The sequence below is a fragment of the Bacidia gigantensis genome, assembly GCF_019456465.1.
Source record: "Bacidia gigantensis strain McMullin 20006 chromosome Unknown contig_304, whole genome shotgun sequence".
In the NCBI taxonomy this organism is placed as follows: Eukaryota; Fungi; Ascomycota; class Lecanoromycetes; order Lecanorales; family Ramalinaceae; genus Bacidia; species Bacidia gigantensis.
Window position 1 is genome coordinate 301,029 of NW_025408609.1, and position 17,999 is coordinate 319,027.

The 17,999-nt window shown below is 50.3% G+C and overlaps 3 protein-coding genes across 3 annotated transcripts; 1 reads left to right on the plus strand and 2 right to left on the minus strand.

Moving 5' to 3' along the window:
- Nucleotides 1-2,092: 2,092 nt before the first annotated feature.
- On the plus strand, nucleotides 2,093-2,973 carry KY384_008723 (uncharacterized protein; the record flags this gene model as incomplete). The annotated part of the gene is made up of 2 exons (XM_044817211.1): nucleotides 2,093-2,299; nucleotides 2,356-2,973. The coding sequence occupies 2 exons, from the start codon at nucleotides 2,093-2,095 to the stop codon at nucleotides 2,971-2,973; spliced, it is 825 nt and encodes a 274-aa protein (XP_044665806.1).
- A 1,044-nt stretch (nucleotides 2,974-4,017) lies between these two features.
- On the minus strand, nucleotides 4,018-5,418 carry KY384_008724 (uncharacterized protein; the record flags this gene model as incomplete). The annotated part of the gene is made up of 4 exons (XM_044817212.1): nucleotides 4,018-4,448; nucleotides 4,499-5,072; nucleotides 5,123-5,303; nucleotides 5,351-5,418. 4 exons carry the CDS (start codon nucleotides 5,416-5,418, stop codon nucleotides 4,018-4,020), a joined length of 1,254 nt encoding a protein of 417 aa, XP_044665807.1.
- A 6,091-nt stretch (nucleotides 5,419-11,509) lies between these two features.
- On the minus strand, nucleotides 11,510-15,869 carry KY384_008725 (uncharacterized protein; the record flags this gene model as incomplete). The annotated part of the gene is made up of 3 exons (XM_044817213.1): nucleotides 11,510-11,838; nucleotides 11,891-15,542; nucleotides 15,591-15,869. The coding sequence occupies 3 exons, from the start codon at nucleotides 15,867-15,869 to the stop codon at nucleotides 11,510-11,512; spliced, it is 4,260 nt and encodes a 1,419-aa protein (XP_044665808.1).
- Nucleotides 15,870-17,999: the final 2,130 nt, after the last annotated feature.

Consider the following 17,999-nt stretch of genomic DNA (forward strand, 5'->3'; position numbering starts at 1 on the left):
GGGTTTCCGGGGACACTCGTATGATCTGGAGACGCTCAGTGCTGTTTAGCAGGGAACGAGATCAGGGAAACATCATTAAATATCCAAAGAGATGTAGAGTACCAAACATAAGGCGAGCATCACATGGAGGAGGTAGCAGTGTATCAGGCTGGTCAGGATAGCGCGGTGGCCACACTGCGATCACTCACATCCAACACAAAAGGCGAGATTTTCGACTGTGCTTGCAAATAAAAGGCCGAAAGGCTGAAGCAGGTACGAGGTCCTCCATGAAATTGAAATCATAGCAACAAGGCAGCCTGACGGCACCGCTCCCTCGGTCCAGTCCGATGGATTTTCCACCCTCACTTCTATTGCATAATTATTATCACAAAACTGTACTCAAAAATCGAATTTGTTCAAGGTGTCTTGTGCCTTGCCGTCGCATGTCTGTTGCCTGCTGCGATGAGCATTGCAAAACGATACCTGGCCAAAAACCCGGCACTCCAGCTATTTTGATATTATCGCAGTGTTTGGGATGTCAACGAGGCCGAGCCCATAAGGCTGAAATTCAAAATCGTAGCATTTCTGCCAGACCTCGAAGAAATTGATACAATGCTGTCATCCTTGCATAAGTATCCAAAGATCAAGGGGCGGATCTTGATCGATCAGGCTGACCCGGGCCGAATCCATGGAAGTCGCGAAGCGAATTCTAGCGGTAGACGGCTGGCTCACCTGATTTCTGGAGGCTTCATTAAAGGTACCAAACGGAGCGCCTCCTTTATACCTTCAGATCCGCAACAGTCGAATATCCGTCTTTTTCAGAACTCATCTCGACAATTCCGGCTTGTTCCATCTCGGTAGGTGGAGCCGCTGTGATTTCTGTTCGGGCTTACCATGTCCGGACGTGAGCGGACTGCCCAGGCCGCGGCAGGTATCCGTGCGGTGGAGCCAAGTTTAAATTGCAGGGGATCTTTTCTGGCCCCATCGCATCCATCAGGATTTTCTGGTGGCAGTAGTGGCACAGCTTGCGATGCTCGATGCTACTCGGCTTGAACTGAGAGTTGACCCGGAGCACCCGACAGCTGCTCCTCTTCAGCTCTCCCAGCAGTGGTCTAGGAGCGAGAGATAAGAGGACAAGCTCCGATACAGGCATGCGACAGGAAAAGACTTCGTGTAGCTGTGATCCTAGCCACAGAGCTAGAAGGATGCCTAAGGGGTGAAACGGGGCGCTAAAGGATGAGGTAGGTCACTGTTAGTCTGTTATCAGGGGGGTCAGCATGGATGACCCACTGATTTCCCTGCTTGGCAGGGGTAAATCCTGGAAGCCGTTGAAAATGGTGGAGGGAATCTGCAGGTCCAGAAGTCAGAAGCGCTAACATCCGTGCGGCTTTTCAACTTCTCGCAAAAGTGACACATCGCATTCATTGGGTGGCATACGGCCTATTTGCAGCAAATTCTGCACCTTGATGCAGGCAAAAGCTGGGCCTGCAGCAGAGTAAGAGAGTGCTAGAGTGCAAGAACGTTGTGTGGTGTAGGCACTGCAGTCATCAAGCGCAGGCTTCAGGGCCAACTGCTGCTTCGCCAATGCTGCCAACAGACCCCCCCAGCTCCAGGCTTTTTCTTCGAGCTCTGCTTGGATGAGCCGTGTGTATAGAGCCGACCTAGTCCAGGGCTACCAGATGCGTAAGCACCAACCCTCAAGCCGCCCAAGCAGCTTTCTGTCCGCAGGAGGCTTTGTCACCTTTGCCTCAAATCTCACCTGAAGAGGTATAGCCCAATGTGAGGTCTCATTAAACTCAAAATACGGCTGCAGCAACATCGTTCATTGGCGGAGGTGTCGTCCTTTGCTGTGTTAGTCAGACCCTCACACCAAATACGAAGCTCCATGCTCTTCCCCCTGTCCACTGTCCAACTCTCCTGATCGCTGACACTCCTTATCCGACCCAGTTCCTTTAAAGCATTCACTCTCCCTGCATTCACTTTTCCTCTTCATCCACACTCGCTTGGTCAATCGTCTTCAGCGTTCTTTTCATAGCAAGTTCTTGCTCATCACTAATTACTTATCTGTACACTTATTTAATACCGTCGCAAGACCAAAAATCATAAAATCAAAATGCAGTCATTCCTTGCCATCGCCGCCCTCTTCGGCGCTGCCAATGCCTGGGGTAACTACTCCTCGCCCGTCACCGGCACCGGTACATCTGTCCCAAGTGGCACTGCGCCAATTCCAGTCACGACCGAGACTTTGACAGCAATCACCACATACTGCCCCAGCCCAACCAAGATCACCACCAACGGCAAGACCTACACTGTTACCACCGTGAGTAAATTCCAGAGCGTCACTGAGGAGACAACGGAAACTAACGCGTCCAAAAGGCTACCACGCTCACAATTACCGACTGCCCATGCACCAAGGTCCACCCGCTCAACCCCAGTGTCAAGCCATACACAACCACCGAGACCGACGTTGTCACATCATTCGAGACTTACTGCCCGGAGGCGACTACTTTCACCACAAACAACGTCACCTATACTGCCACTGCATCTGAGACCATCACTGTTTCCGCTTGCCCATGCACAGTTTCCAGCACTGCAACCTACACTCCCGGTGTGCCAGTCACCAAGACTAGCTATGCGACTGTTACCACGGTGGTGGAATCATACACAACCGTGTGCCCATACAGCACCGTCTTGGTCATCCCAGGACCCAGCTCCACAGTCACCATCTCAGCTAGCCCCAGCCAGACCGTCACTGTCAGTGGACTCGGACCTCTCACCACCACCACCGTGGTCCCAACTGTCATCACTTCGACCCCAGGCCTCGCTCCCACATCCACCAGCCCAGTCACCCCACCATCAACTGGCACCGCTGCCCCAGCCACCCCACCCGTCCCAACGACTGCAAGCCCCAGCCCATTCGCTGGCGCTGCCACCAAAGTCTCATGCGGTGGTCTCCTCGGAGGCATCATCGGACTGGTCGCTTACCTCTTGTAAGCTGGCCTTTCATCTGGATGATCAGTGGAAGGGAAGTAATTGGATAGACGGAGGGTGAATCTTTGTTGAGCTCCACAATATGGCGTTGCATAATACCCCCATTTGGTTGGGAATGTCTACCATGCCAACTAATTTGCCAGCTTATGAGAGGCTTTTGAACGAGATGCTGGCGCGGTTATCCTTTTGTACAGTTATTTAGCCAATATCACAGCCCTGATGAGCAAGAACACAACATCGATTCGATTCTATGAACACTGTCTACATGTGCTTGATTTGTTGCTAAGCCGTTGCGTTTCCTTTTAGGGACAGACCTGCATTCCTTGCTTGACTGTTGCAGACACTCCACGTGCGATTTGCATCTTTAATTCCAACTCGAAACAGCATATAATTAGAGTCAACTCGTCTTTGACACGAAAATCCGTGTCCTCCCAAAACTCCCAATTCAGCCTCCGTACCTGATCCTATGTTCCTACAATTTTCCCGCCCTCAGCCCTTTCCATTTCACTAACTTCAATTATCCCGTGTTCATCAAACTTACCGCCCAACCCGGAAATTAAAACCCAGCGCCCACTTCTTCGGGGCCCTTCTTTCGCCCTACAGCCACCAACGCCGCCAACGGCCGCCTGAGCCATTCTTGGGCATCCCGCGTCATGGTAAGGTTTGACACGCGTCTTTTCGAGGATTGTGGTCTGTGTTTGTCGGGGTACATTTGTATTGCAAAGCTTATCTGAATTAGAAGACGGGATGAGCGTCGAGAGTCCAGCGTCACGCTCGTTCATAACAATCAGCAGAACTTTGGTGAAGTTAAATGATCTTTCCATTAGCGTATCTGATCCTTCCCTGCTGGGTCGTCGAGAAGATGTGAAGGGAGAAGATCAAGCAGTTGAAGAAGAGGGCACAAGAGTGATTGGGGTTCAAGAATTTGCATGCAATATCATTCATCATTGCTTTCGTTCCCTGTCGCACCTGCTTTGCAATTGAGGATACAGAGACATCGTGCCACAGGCTCACTGCAAGCTATACATGCATACCTTCACCCTTGATTTACAGCTGCTCATTCACAAATAACCCAGCCATACCCTGGCCCGTCCCAATGCACATCGACGTAAGCAGGATCTTTTTCTTCTGGCGTCTACACTCGCTCAATCCCGTACATATCTGTCTCGTACCAGTAGCTCCCAATGGATGGCCGAGAGCGATCGCGCCGCCCCTGACATTCAGCTTTCTTGTATCAATGTCAAGGATGTTTGTGCAGTAGACCGCCATTGACGCAAATGCTTCGTTGATTTCAATGAGGTCGACGTCGGTGTGGAGATTCAGGTTGTACTTGCTCAAAAGCTTCGGGATGGCGAGGGAGGGACCAATGCCCATGATTCGGGGCGCGACACCTGCTACTGTCGCACCGACGAATTTGGCGAGGATTGGCTGGTTCAGTTCTTGTGCTTTGGAGCGTTTCATTAGGAGCACGGCCGCAGCTGTGAGCTGTCAGCGACAAAAGGGAGCGATAATGCAATGCTAAACGCACCCCCGTCGGTAACCTGGCTGGAGTTTCCACCTGTACTCCTGTCTCCGAACTGGGGAAAGGCAGGTCGAATCTTTGCCAGACTCTCGTATGTAGTTCCCCATCTCGGTCCCTCATCCTTTGTCAATGTGACCATCTTTCCCTCCCCTGTCTTGGGATCGTTCACTTTGGTCACGAGAGGGAAGATTTCATCATCAAACCAGCCAGCTTTCTGAGCAGCCTCAGCTCTGCGATAGCTCTCTGCTGCAAATCTATCTTGCGCCTCTCTTGATATATCGAAGTCCCTACCGACATTCTCGGATGTTTGACCCATTGGTTGCAGGCAGTCTGCTGATTCCTGGTTCTGCATCAAGGCCTCGTGGAAGGGGGACATGGTAGCGTTTGACATAGACATAGACTCGGCGCCGATGGCTATGCCACATTCTATACTACCACAGGCTATCTGGTTCGCAACGTCTTGCACAGCTTTTAGTCCTGACGAGCAAAACCGGTTGGCGCTGCTGGCACCGGCGGTGTTGGGAATCCCCGCTGCCAGAGACGCCGCACGAGCGAGGTAGGCGGCTTTTACTTCATTGACCTGCGGATGTGATCAACTCATATGTTTCTCAGCAAGAATCAAAAGCTCACATTGCCCAGGCAAACGTCCTCGACCAGCTGTGGGTCAAGGTTCGACTTCTCAAGAACCTTTTTCAAAGTCTGGTGTACCATGTAATCCAACGGTGTGTCTTTCATACCACCCTTGAACCCTTTGGTCAAAGGTGTCCGTACGGCGACAGTAATGACCACATCGTCGGGGTTCTTTTGTGTGCTATTGACTTCATCAATTTGGTTCTGCTACCGGGGCGCATGGCATACATTAGTGAGAGTCTGCTTTTGCTTGGAGTCAGATGGTTTAATATGGAGCTCAACCGTTCGGTGGCCATCTTGCTGAGATCGCGTGAAGAATGAGATGGAATTGATACGATGTCACAACGTAAGGAGTCATCTTGTGTCAAACAGCGAAGTGGAGATCACATCGATGTCATTTGCCTCGGCTCCATATGAATGATTAACGCTAACCCTTTTAGGATCGAACGGGTATGGCCTGGTGTGGCTGATTGCCTTCACAGGACATCCATCAATTGGCTAGATGGGCACTTGTAATACTTATCTAAAGAACAGACATATTGGCAGTGAAGTGATGCAGTCAAGATTTGAACGTCGCAAACGAAGTCCGTAGTGGCCTCCGACTGGATTGCCTTGGTCAATTTCACTCTTAGTAAATTATCTCCAGTCAACGATTGTCCACTTGCAGTGCTGTTGCCTTGTGCGCACCTTTCTGTAAAAGTACCTATAGCTACACGAACGTTGGACTAGGAGTTGCGGTCTACTGGCGTGACAAGTACACGACACGTATTACACTTGTTCCTAAGACTCAAGGAGCGCTTCACCTCCAGCAATCTGAGGTAGACTATCGCTTATCCCTCGATAGTCATCGAAGAATGGTCAAGACCCCTCCGCTTCGAGATCGCAGACCACAGGTCACAGATTGATAGCTCATGGATTTGTCGTGCCTGCGGAGATGTTTAAAGTGCCATTCATGATGTCGATGCACAACAAAATGGAATTATCAATGCCCTATTGTGCTGGAGTCATTGCTCCTTTACTGGCTTAATCAACAAAACCTGCTTGAATGAAAGATGTGCCGCCAAAACATATTCTTCATCGCAGAATCCTTCGGCAGCGAACGACCTTGCGAGCATGCGAATGAATACAAATAGTGTCTGTCGCATACGCGTATCCGCTGAGCTCACTAACTTCAAGCAAACTTTGGCCTCCGGTACAAACGAAGTTATCCGACATGTTAAAATTTCGAGAAACGATGCTTGCCGTTGCCTTTGCAAACAGCAATGGGGAAGGGCAAAGCTTGAATTCTTAGCAGCTTCATCGAAATTTCTTTCACCACGCAGCTATGTTCAAGACTCGGCCGCCACTTGGCCACTCTCTGCCTTCATCAATCGAACGTTGATCCTGCTCTTCTGCCCAAGATCTTTCTGGCCACCTGTCATTCTACCTTCCCTACAATCGGTTGCGATCTCATCAGCGCCCAAACGGATGTCTGCCCAGCTTGAAATGTCCCCCTTACTCCGACCATTGACTAGGTACACCCAAATCTCGCAACTACGACTAATGAAAGCGTCTGGTAGATTGTCCTTGTTGAAAAGCAGGGAGGTCGTGTCTACTGATATCTGATTCCTGGCGTTACAGCAGTCCACATATTCTGGACCTGTCGTACGGTCGATATCGCATCTAGTCCTCTTCTCACTCAAGTTGGATGAATGCTCGATTGCAGAAATGTTGAAAGTTGAGGAATCCCGTAGAGGCTCAAGAGGCAAGGTCTGGACCAAGCGAATATCAACCACCGCAAGCAATATTGAAAACACGCGTGGCTTCATCTCCCTGCATTCGTGGAACGTTGCACAGGGGCAGCAGGACGGGAATGCAATGCAGTAAATCCAGTCGCAGCGTCTGAGCACCTTTTTTCGCGACCATAGCGACTCAGAGCACAAGCACAAGATCCACACTGTGTCACATACACTGAAACCCTCTCACAAGTAGAGTGATGAATTTGAGAAGTGGTTGCAAAGCATAGCCCGATTGTAACGCCACGAAAGATGAATATTAATGCAAATTCTTGTCACGAGCGGGTGACCAGATAAGGTGGGGAAATTAATCAGATATTCACAAAACTATGAGCTATTGATGCAAATTTCTCATTACCATCGACTATCAGGCTCGCTTTGAAGAGGGTCAAACCTGTGCTGTCCAGATTCCACAGAGACTGAGAGGTGGTCGAAGCTGGAGCTTCCAGACAAGGTTGTTCACTGTAATCGTTGCGTCGTTGTCATATCAAACAGAGCTTTGGCATTTGAGCTCACGTCAGGAGGCTTGGCCTTCGGCCACTGGATCGGTATTTACGAATCCCATGGAACGCGTCAATCGAATCCTGAGCTTTCCATCCTTTGCAATTCTCTGCTCTCCGCCAGTGACGCCACCGTAGTATTTGCCATCCCAGCAACGCAAAGAAACTTGGCTCGCCGCAGCTCGTATCTCAATGTATGAAGAGATCACCTCTTGAACCCCGGGCATTAACAATCCTTGTATTGTACAAGTCCGACGATTTCTTTCAAATACCAGAGGGAAACCGGCATGAGACGTGAAGGGACGGGTTGCCTGTGCGGGGATTTCCCGTATGGCTTGTTCACAGTCCCCGTGAAATGGTCTGAAAGTTGGACGGACTTCGTCGGAGCAGATGATAGTCCCCCAATCCAGCATGGAAGAGCTTGTGTTGGACGCAGGTATGACTGACCCTGAGATGAAGTGATCATGGCGGGTGTGAAGGTATATCGCAAGCAGAAGTCCTATCCTAAGTACATGTGAGATCATACTTTTGATATGATTCCGGTCCCTGTTGCTCTGCCTGAGAATTAGTGTCATGAAGAAGATTGAACAGAATGTATCACAACGCATTTCCTTGAATACTCGGGGGGACATGGCGCACCAACGCGCATGAACGAAGACACAGGATGCAGGTTGTGCCAGGGTGATGGCATTACCGTTTCCCTAAGACTTATTCAAGGTAAATGCTAAATGCGATCCCTTGCGAGCATGCTATGATAGGCAACCTCTGGCGTATTTGAGAAAATTGTTTTTAGCATCCATGTTCTGGTCTCGCCAGAATAGTACGGACCACAGGCATAGACTTCACGAGGTGCCAATGTTCAGCGAACACAGCCTTCGCTCGACTTCAACAGCCTCAGCATGTACACTTAAGATCTGACAGGGTTGGGAGCAAGGTATGCTGTACCTCCGCTTGATATAGCTAGAGTTCAGTGTCTGAATCGAGGATGCGATGCCAGATCCGCATCATCCGCGAGGTTCTATCAGATCCTAGCAGCACGCAAAGGACGCTACCACCATTTATAGATGGATTCAAGCGCTTTACTAGGACTCCTAAGGTATATTTTGAAGGTCGGCTATCGTGGCTCAGGGCCCGAGATCAAGGACAATCTGTAACGGATTTGTAACAATTTTCCGTTCGCTGATTTCTGGAGCCTGGCATATCGCTGACAAGAATCTCCGATCTTACCATCCATTCTACACGACCATTTTAGACCACTCAGGCTTAATGCAATACTTCAGGAGGGCCGAAGCGTCCAACCTTATCCATCTCACTACGTTATCGTGAATATACTATGACTTCTGTCCTGTTGCCCTACATTCCTTATGCTTATAATCTCAAGAAGCTTGGGCCGAATCTTCGACCTCGAGAAGCCAGCAGGGTCAAGAATTTGTAGACCTGAGGCTGAGATGATCGAATATGACCAACCCAAGGTTTGGAGAACGCCAATGAAGAGATTCCAATTTTCCGACCCCTGCAGGTTAGAATGGTGATTTTCCCCTCGATGTCTCCATCATCCATCCTGCAAGCGTCTGTGGAAGAAGTTCAGAGCCAGAGACTCGCTCTGATATGAACGAGAGATCAGAAATGCCGCTTGCGTATCTGATCCCGCCTTCCGGCTTTGAATCCGGCGGCAATATCACAAAAGGTTGATGATTGGAAGTGCAGGCGCAAGATTTGATGTGTCTCATCGAGCCCCACGCTCAATCAAACTGAAGTATTGGCCTGAGTTGGGCAGCTTTATCTCTGCGACTATCGATCAAACTTGTTATCTATTGCTTACATACAAATTCTTGATACCCCTCAGCTCTTCAAGCATGCAATCCACGAGCTGTCTACAATGGCTTTACTTGATTGCTGTTCTTGTCCTTCATTTAGTACAAGCCGCAACTAACGATACCCAAGAACTCGAAAGACCGGAACCCTTCTGTCTTGACGCAGGTTTCTACCCTCCAACATCCCACTGCACCGACCTCATCATGAACCTTCCCCGGATAGTGTTCGCCACACATACTGTCACTTGGGGCAGCGTTTTGGTCCCTGGCCGCTTACCACAGCTTATCGACAGCAATGAGCATTGCGCTATCAAGTTACGCCGAGCTCGAGGCTATCGGCATCCGGACTCTTTCCGGCTGATTGACTATAGAAGAGCTCTATTGGACGTTGTTGAGCGGTGTGTGGACAGTGGATCAGGTAGGGGCGGGTTTGTGTTCGTTGGGAGGCTTGAAATGATCAATGCGTGGATATGGAGTCCGCAGAATAGGGAGATCAAGAATTTGACCAGCGTAGACAGCCTTGAGGGGGACACGGAGCCCTGTGTTGGTTGCGCGGCGAGTCTCGAGTCGTGATGATGCCAACCAAATAGGTCAACTCGAAGGTCGCACATATGTCAAGGCTTTTTGATGCCTGCCATAACTTCACCAGACATCGGTATGGGTAATAGCTTTTCGACTTGATACGAAAAACACCTGCACCTAACAATTCTTTCGCGATTGAGCTGGCGAGAGTGACCAACACAACCCGACCGATGATCCAGGGTTTCACCCTGTGGGAAATATTCTTGCAGCGTAATCGAAGAGTATCCGTCTTCGCTGAACAGTTGTGATCCGCAATGGCCACCGCAGGTTTTGACGCTGAGCGAAAGCACGGTATCTTCTGCATCATGTGAAAAGTTGGCATTCGAGACTGAGAGGGTGGATGTGAAATTCACAACCATGCACTTCCACCAACATGCCCTGCGAAGGCAGCGTTTCATGTGGACATGTGAATCTCCAAGGATTTGATCGATTCGTAAATCGTGTATCTGGCTCGAAGATGATCAAAGACGGATTCTTCGCACCAATTCGATTGGACATCCCAGCTGGCAATATTGCTGGATGTGATTGTACTTGAGGCGATTCTAGTTGTTACTGAGTATCAAATTCTGTACATGACGTCTTGGACGAGGAGCTTTCAGTTCCCTAACCGATGCTACATTGGCCATAGTCTCTCCTCAGGATGCAGTTTGCTCTCATTCACATGACCTTTTCAAACATCCCAACTGTACGCCCTTGCCACCATGTCCCTTGAAAAGGCGGCCTCTCGCTCCTGTTTTCCCCCTCATTCTCTATTCTTGAGGAGAATCTCTATTCATTTTCATCCAACAGAGTTTCCCACGAGTCCGAACACCATCATGTATCTCCCCATTTCCACTCTCTTCCTCTTCACTCTCCTCACCCTAATCCACACCCTTCCCCTTCCCACCCCGCACCACGACCCCCCGACACCGATGCAGTGAGCAATGACAAGCTACACAGTTTCGATCCTCACGTCTCCAAACGAATCCCACTCCCGAACCCAAATTCTCTCAATCCCATCGCTTTTGGTTTTCGAGAAACACCCAGCGCCCCCTCGGCCCATGACTGGAGCCCCCGCAGCAAGCGCGAAGCAAGAGCCATCCCCAGCGCCCTCAAACCCAGCGCTTCCGACCCGATGAACGCAGCGGTTGCAGCAGCACTATCGAGTGTATATCCACGAGTGGTATATCTGCCGGCTGAGAGCCTTCGACGTGGTACAGTCATCCAAATTCCTCTTCAGCAGCACTCCTTTCTTTTCCGCCTCCCCCCCACACCCCCAATGTCCTCGGTATTTGACAAAATTGACTTTTGGCTATAGAATATCTTGAGCATCGTGGAAATGAAGGCGTATATCCCGCTGCTACGCCGAGGAATACGCCTCCGGTGAAAGGGGTTGGGGATAAGGAAGGGCTGAGGAGGAGATCATGGGGGGAGGTTCTTAGATGAAGTGGGAGCTTAATATGATTAACATGTCAGGAGAGAGGAATAAGAGAAATGTGGAATGTAAATTAGGACTTGCGATGACGCGTGCGTGATGAAATGGTATTGGCAATTGGTCACCAATGAAGAGAAGAGACCAACGACTCAGTCAGCCAGAGGGAAAGGGTTGAGTGGTGTTTCGTGCAAACGAGTAGCACGAAACACATACGATACTCTCACCAAGATTATCCCTCTTATTAATAGATTCCCCTAATCTTACATCTACCCACCAATATCGTATATGTCCCCCCAGTACTCCTACCGCTTCCCCCTCTTCTTCCCAGAAACGACCCTAAACTCTCTCGAAGCATCATTCGCACCACTTGCAGCGGTCGAGGTACTGCCCTTTTTCGCGACCTCACTCCACCCCCCGTTCGAAGCCTTACTCTCACCAGAAGCACTTCCAATAGTGAAAGAGCCCGTGCTGGAAGGCTCGGGGGTGATTCCCTTGTCAGCGAGCTTGCGGCGCTTGACGAACTCTTCGGCGAAGCGGCGGCCGTCGAGGGTTTGCGAAGATGCGTAGATCGAGTCAGAGATGATGTCAGAATCAGGAGGGAGAGAAAGGAGGGAGGAAATGAAGTCGTCAGCTGAATAACAGTCAGAATAGTAATCGGGGTAAAGAAGAGAGATGGGTCAGACCAGAAATGTTGGGATTCAAGCCCTTACCCAGCGCACCACGAGTCCATTTCTGGAACTCATCGTTCGCGCTCTGCGTGGTACTAGATCTACCTGCGGTAGAGATGGTAGGTTTGGGTCTTGCTGTTGAAGGATTTGCCGCTATATTCGCACTTGTAGAACGAACAGGAGCAGGAACAGGCGCTGTCGGTGTTTTTGCCTTACCTCCAGCGCCGACTGTCGTCCAGGCAGTGTTATTCGGGTTTGGTGCAAGAGGCACTGGACCTTTACCTGCCAAGTTTGCATAGCTCTTACCGACGGTAGCGGAAGCCGCATTAGCTGTAGACGAGGCACCGGTAGCAGCAGCGACCCTGCTCTTCCGAGCCTCTTCTTCCTTTTGAATCTGAGCAAGCGTCTTTTTCGCGCCTGCAGCAGGCGTAGCGATCGTAGGTTTTCCAGCTGTAGGCTTAGTCCAGGGCGAGGTCGTAGGAATTGCAGGGGACACGCTGCTGGCCCAATTTGCTGACGAAGGCAAACCAGGCGCGGAGGGTATTGTCTGGTTTTGTTGAGTCAGCCGTTCTTGCTCGGCTACTGCCTTGCGGGCAGCTGCAGCAATCTCTTCCTGTTGAGCTGCTTTCTTCGCCTCCATGGCTTGGATTTCTTTCAGGGATGGGCCCTTGGATACCTCCGACGATTCTCTTGCCCACGGTGCGATAGCTGCGCTTGGTGTCTCGGCTGAATCGGTCTGGGAAGGCGTCTGAGATTGAGATCCCGCATTCAAGGCTTCTGCAACACTCTGCCTGTTTCTTTGAGGCGTAGGGGCAGGCATAGGTGAGCTTGGTTGGGCAGGCGGGAATGGTTGAGGCATCCCTGCATCAACCTTTGCCCACGGCGATGTTTGATTGATGGGCGATTGTTTAGCTGCAGCTTTCTGCACCTGCTCCGAGAGTGAAAGCTGCTCTTGAGGGCGGTCATCATTACCTTGGAACTCGTTCGAGAAAGCACGCTGTTCAGTACCGAAACCTACCGGGCCTTGTTGCTGCTGAAGCCGTTGGTCGGAGCCCTGTGCTCGTAGCCTTTGAAACTCCTCAAGACGATCTGCAGAGGAAAGTGCGTCGTCGAAGCTCATTTGATTGGAACCGTACTGTTGTTGCTCACGCTGCAGTCGTGCCTTTTCTTGCATCAATGCATTCACTTGCTGTTGATGATACTGGTCTTGACTTTGTGGGGGGCTATTGTACGGCATTTGACCTGGTTGGGGGAGATTCATTCGATCTAGAAATCCTGGCAAGCCTTCTTCCCTTACCGAACCTAGACTTTCAGCACCCATAGGACCTGCGTTCCTTTGCTCGAAGAAGCCTTGGGCCGCCGACGGGGGCTGGATAGCACCGGCTCCAGGTGACGGCTGATAGCCAACGGGAGAAGCTATGCTGCCGTAGCTAGGTTGACTTTGCAGGCTATGGGCACTTGAATGATGGTGCAGCTGCTGATTCAATAGACCACCTTGCATGTTTTGTTGCATTTGTCGTTGAAAAGCTGGCTGCATTGATGCAAGATGTTCTTTCTGTCTGGCCATCAAATACTGTTCTTCCTGCTTCCGTCTCTCTAGTGCATTCTGTTGCTCCGCAGTCAATGTCGTACCGAAACTCGGAAAGCTGCTAGCGAATGGTGGTTGAGCAGGATTCGACGTCCCAGGAGGATTGAGGACCGGGCCTGCTGCACTTGTGGGAATAGTTGGGGATCCATGAGGGATCCCAATCTGTGGGACTAGGAAAGGCTCCCTCGAATTACCAATACGTCGAATGAGCTGAGCAAGTGGCTCGTAGTCGTTATCTTCTTGCTTCTTCACCTGTAGCTCTGGGGAGAAGAAACCAGCTTTGTACCAGTCATGCATTTCTAGCCCAGACCACGGCCCCTGTTTGTTACCAGACGGATCTCTGTATATCCATCTCATTCGATCAGGCATGACCATCTGTTTCTGCTGGGGTGCTGGTAGTTGACCGGAGCCCCCTTGATCCTGGTCCTGAGAAGTGGCAAAGTAGCTATGTGGCGTCGTAGCCGCAGAGAAAGGCGCGGGCAGAGAGACGGATGGAGGACCATGAGAAATGTCCTTGGAGGAGAGTTGAGCTGCAGCGCTAGCACGAAGCCGATCATCACTACTACTGAGCAAATCCTCCAACCTACTTCTATTGGAGTGGGGGCTCTCGTTACTGCGGAAGTTGACCCCTTGGCTCATCATGTCCATGTTGCGTAAACCCCGAATGACATCGGGACTCTCAGTAGTATGCTCTTGCCTCAGAGGATCGCCGCGAGCTTGATTTTCCATTGCGCTTGGGAACAACGAGCCCAGCTTACTGCCGCGAGTCACACTTGCAGGAAGCCCGCCGACTGAGGGCCCGGAGGTGCCAAAGAAGCCAGAATTTGCAAATCCAGCGCTGTGAGGAGAGCTAACATCTGCAAAGCCACCGAACGTCGAATCTCCAAAAGCCTTACTGGGAGTGCCTATAGCTCCTGGGGCAGCAGACCAAGGACCACCTAAACCCGAGAGGCCGCCCAGGCCACCAAGACTTGGGAATCCGCGGGAAGTGTGGGCATTTGAGCTATTCCTTCCACTTTGGTGGTCATGAGTTGAGAAGCCTCGACCAAAATGCGCGTTTTGCTGATATTGTAAACTATGGGGGTCAGAATCATCGGTATCAATGTCATGCGGAACAGCCCGATCGCCTTCTGGGCTTTGATATGGGTTTGTGAAGGTGGGACTCAAAGGTTCCTCTGGCCGTGACTGGACAGGAGCCCGGCCTTGGATTTGGTGACTAGAGAATTCTCGATTACGGTGGGAGAAGTCTTGGAATGGGGGAGGATTGTTTCCAATTCCAAGAGACGAAAAGCCGATGTCGTCATAGGCAGGATGATTTTCAAGGTTCATGGAGCTGGAACTCTGCGAGGCGAGAGGAATAGCGTCATCCCCACCAAGCGCAGCACTCCCTGCAGGATGGTCCTCATCCTCGAACAAATCTCCCAGGGTCTTTGGTTGACCAGAGAATCCAGACTGCCAGGGTGAGCGCATTTCATCCTCTTGTGTTTCCTCAATACGCTGTTCTTTCGACTTCTTCACATTGTCTAAGCTGTCAGTCGCCATCAAGCTTTTGAATCGACTCTCGCTCCGCATGCTACTGAAACCGGGCTTTTTGTCAGATGTGCCAAAACTGCCAAAAGCACCCATCGGAGCGAACCCAGTAGAAGCTGGGCCTGCTGACCAGGGAGATGAAGGTCCATTCAGCGCAGATCCTAATGGGTTTGTACTTGTACGTCTCAGCGATCCAATTGGGGAAGTTGTGTCAAGACCCGGTTTGCCATTGTCTTTCTCCTTTTCCTCCGTTCTCGAGCCAAACGAGTCCTTAAAGTCAGTCTTGCGTCTTAGGAGGGACGGGGGAGGAGAAGTCACGCTGGATTCGTCTTTGGAAAAGCGGGAGCTTGTCGGGGAGGTTACGCTGTTGGATTGTAGGAGATCGCTGGAGTCTCGCCGCTGCCGTCCGCCAGGCCGTGACACAGTATTGGAGGTACTGCCTTGCGATTGAGATATCGAAGATCTCCTGTTAACGCCTGGGGTATTGGGGGTGCCATCTTTACTCTGGGCTGGAGGCTTCATTAAAGAATTAACGCTAGTGGAAAACATCTATTTTCCGTCAGCATGACTTGTGAGTAGCCTCGATAGATAGCATACATCTCTTTCTTCATCAGTCATTGGTATGAGACCTAGCGGTTGGACGGATCCGTCATTATCCCAACACATCTCTGGGCCGTGTCCATCTTTGTGTTCATCATTTCGTCCCCAGCCTCCATGACTTGTGCCATTTATTGCTCTAGGATTGAAGCCTTCCATTAAAAGACTGTCTACGGTCGGTCGATATTGACCATCCGGCTGGGGCTTGAAAAAATCTAGTAGTTGGTCTTTCGAGTATCTCGTCTCTGCCACATTACCATTGCGGCCTGTGCTCGTCATATAGTTTGGAGTGCTATGAGATGATCCAAAGACAGAATTTGAGTTGCCATTGTGACTGCTCGGTTGAATTTCAGCGCGCTGGGACAGGCTATTCGCACCTGAGGTTCGACGGAAAGTGGTGGTGGCCCCGTTGACACGAGCACGAGACCTGACAGATAAAGGTCAACTATGTCTCCAATCGAGGCAATTCCAACTAAGGTGTCTTGCGTAGGTAGTCCGTCACAAAGCAACGCCGCACTCACCAGTCTCCGCTTCCCATGCTACGATTGTTGGAGGGGCCATCGGCACCTGTATTCCCTGCGGCAGCAGATGCAAAGCTTGAAGTGAATGGGGAAGGCATTTGGCTGTTACGTGGTGGTAGAATTCGAGTGTTGAGAGGGGTACGGTTTGTGGGGGGAGGTTAAAGGATGGAATTTTGCTGAAAAGCTTCTGCTGGAATTAATTAGCCTTTGCGCGTTGGACAAGCCCCGTGGAATTGGCGTACATCAAAGTTATAGTATGATACGAGCTTGTATATAGATGAGAGTTGGTGACAATGCTGCTGGTCGAGCTATCCAGTGCGGGCGTGAGGTAGATCCAGAAGCAGAACGAGAATCTGTAATGTAGGGGTGTTGGCCGTCCAATAGCGTGTCTCATACCCCGACGCGTATTTTGGGTGTCGTCTAGGACAAATGAAGTATAGTGTTGGATCCCAAAGTAGTCGCTTGCCCCTAGGGTGGACTAACCCCTAGACCCGATCTTTCTTACCTGAAAGCGGTTTTGGAGGCTTTCATTTTCATAGTTGCGCACTCAAGATGAAAACTACATAGAAAATGCGATCTTGGTGTGACGGGGTCTAGTGCCATTAGAGCTCCTCGCTTTATGCATCTCGTCATATTACAGTACAACTTCTCTGTGACTCGCGAAGCTGCACGCGTTTCGGGCTTTCGTATAATCCCTCAACGACATCCTTTGGAAATTGGGAGATATCATGCATCTTTCATATGAATTTTGTCAACATCAAATCTCGTTCAGGGAACGTCGTTTGTCTGCAAAGATCAGATGCGCCGTGTCGTCGCACATCCGTAATCGGGTATTTTCGACTAATATACCTGGTGCTGTATCATGTGTACTAAGAAGACTTCTAGCTTCCTATCGTGCTGTCTGAATAAGAAGGAGAAAAGTATAGCAGTGCCTAACAGTAGTCACTCACTAAAAGCCTCCCCTGCATTGGGAAATGATTCAAGTTTTGCAACCAATTTGCCGCAGTCCACCCCGAGACTCTGATCAGCATTGAGTTCCACTCAGGCTAAGCTGAGATGATCCTGCAAGCTGCATAATATTACGTTAATAGAATAACAGTACCAGCTTAGCATCACCAATTCGTCTTGTGACCGAAGCTTGTTACAAGAGATATCAACTCTTTCAAATTCATCGGAAGACACATATTTCGTTGACAGGACGGTTTGAAAAACCATATCCATCTATCCTGTAGTGCTGGCTTATCTTTATTATCATCTAACAGACTGCGTTTGTCATTCCAAAGGATCGAAGGGACTTGGATCCCTCTGCAACGAGCTCATCTTCTCAGCAGCCTTAATATAATTTGCTATGCAATAGTCCACGCATCTAAACGTGTTTTAATAGCCATCGATTCCAGCGTCATACTTACCCTCTGTTTCGCTCTGCGTTCTACATAGGACACTCCTTGGTATCAAGTGGCGTGCCCCAGAACATGAGACGTCCTTGGTATGCTTGCAACCAAGCGAAGAAATCCGTAGGATATGAAACAAGGAATCGTTCTTTGTGCAGCAACAATCTTGCAGAAAGGGCGATCGCTAGGTAGTGGAGATGATATTCTCTCCCGGTAAGTACTTGATATGACTTGACTTCACTTTTTCAACCCCAATACCCTGTGCCCACAACACTTTCTCAACATTAGCGTCTCCAATCGACCAGTGGGTCAAAGCCTCAAACTACCAAACTGTGAAGTGGGTCGAGCCTGGGGTTGGGAAAGGGCATAGCTTTGCGTCACTGCAGATCTGCAGGTCGTCCGCCCATCTGCTGCAAGGTAATCGATTATGTCCCCCCCCGGCCTCTGGTTGGTTTCGCTAGCCACCACTGGATATACAAATATTCAGGCCACGAGAT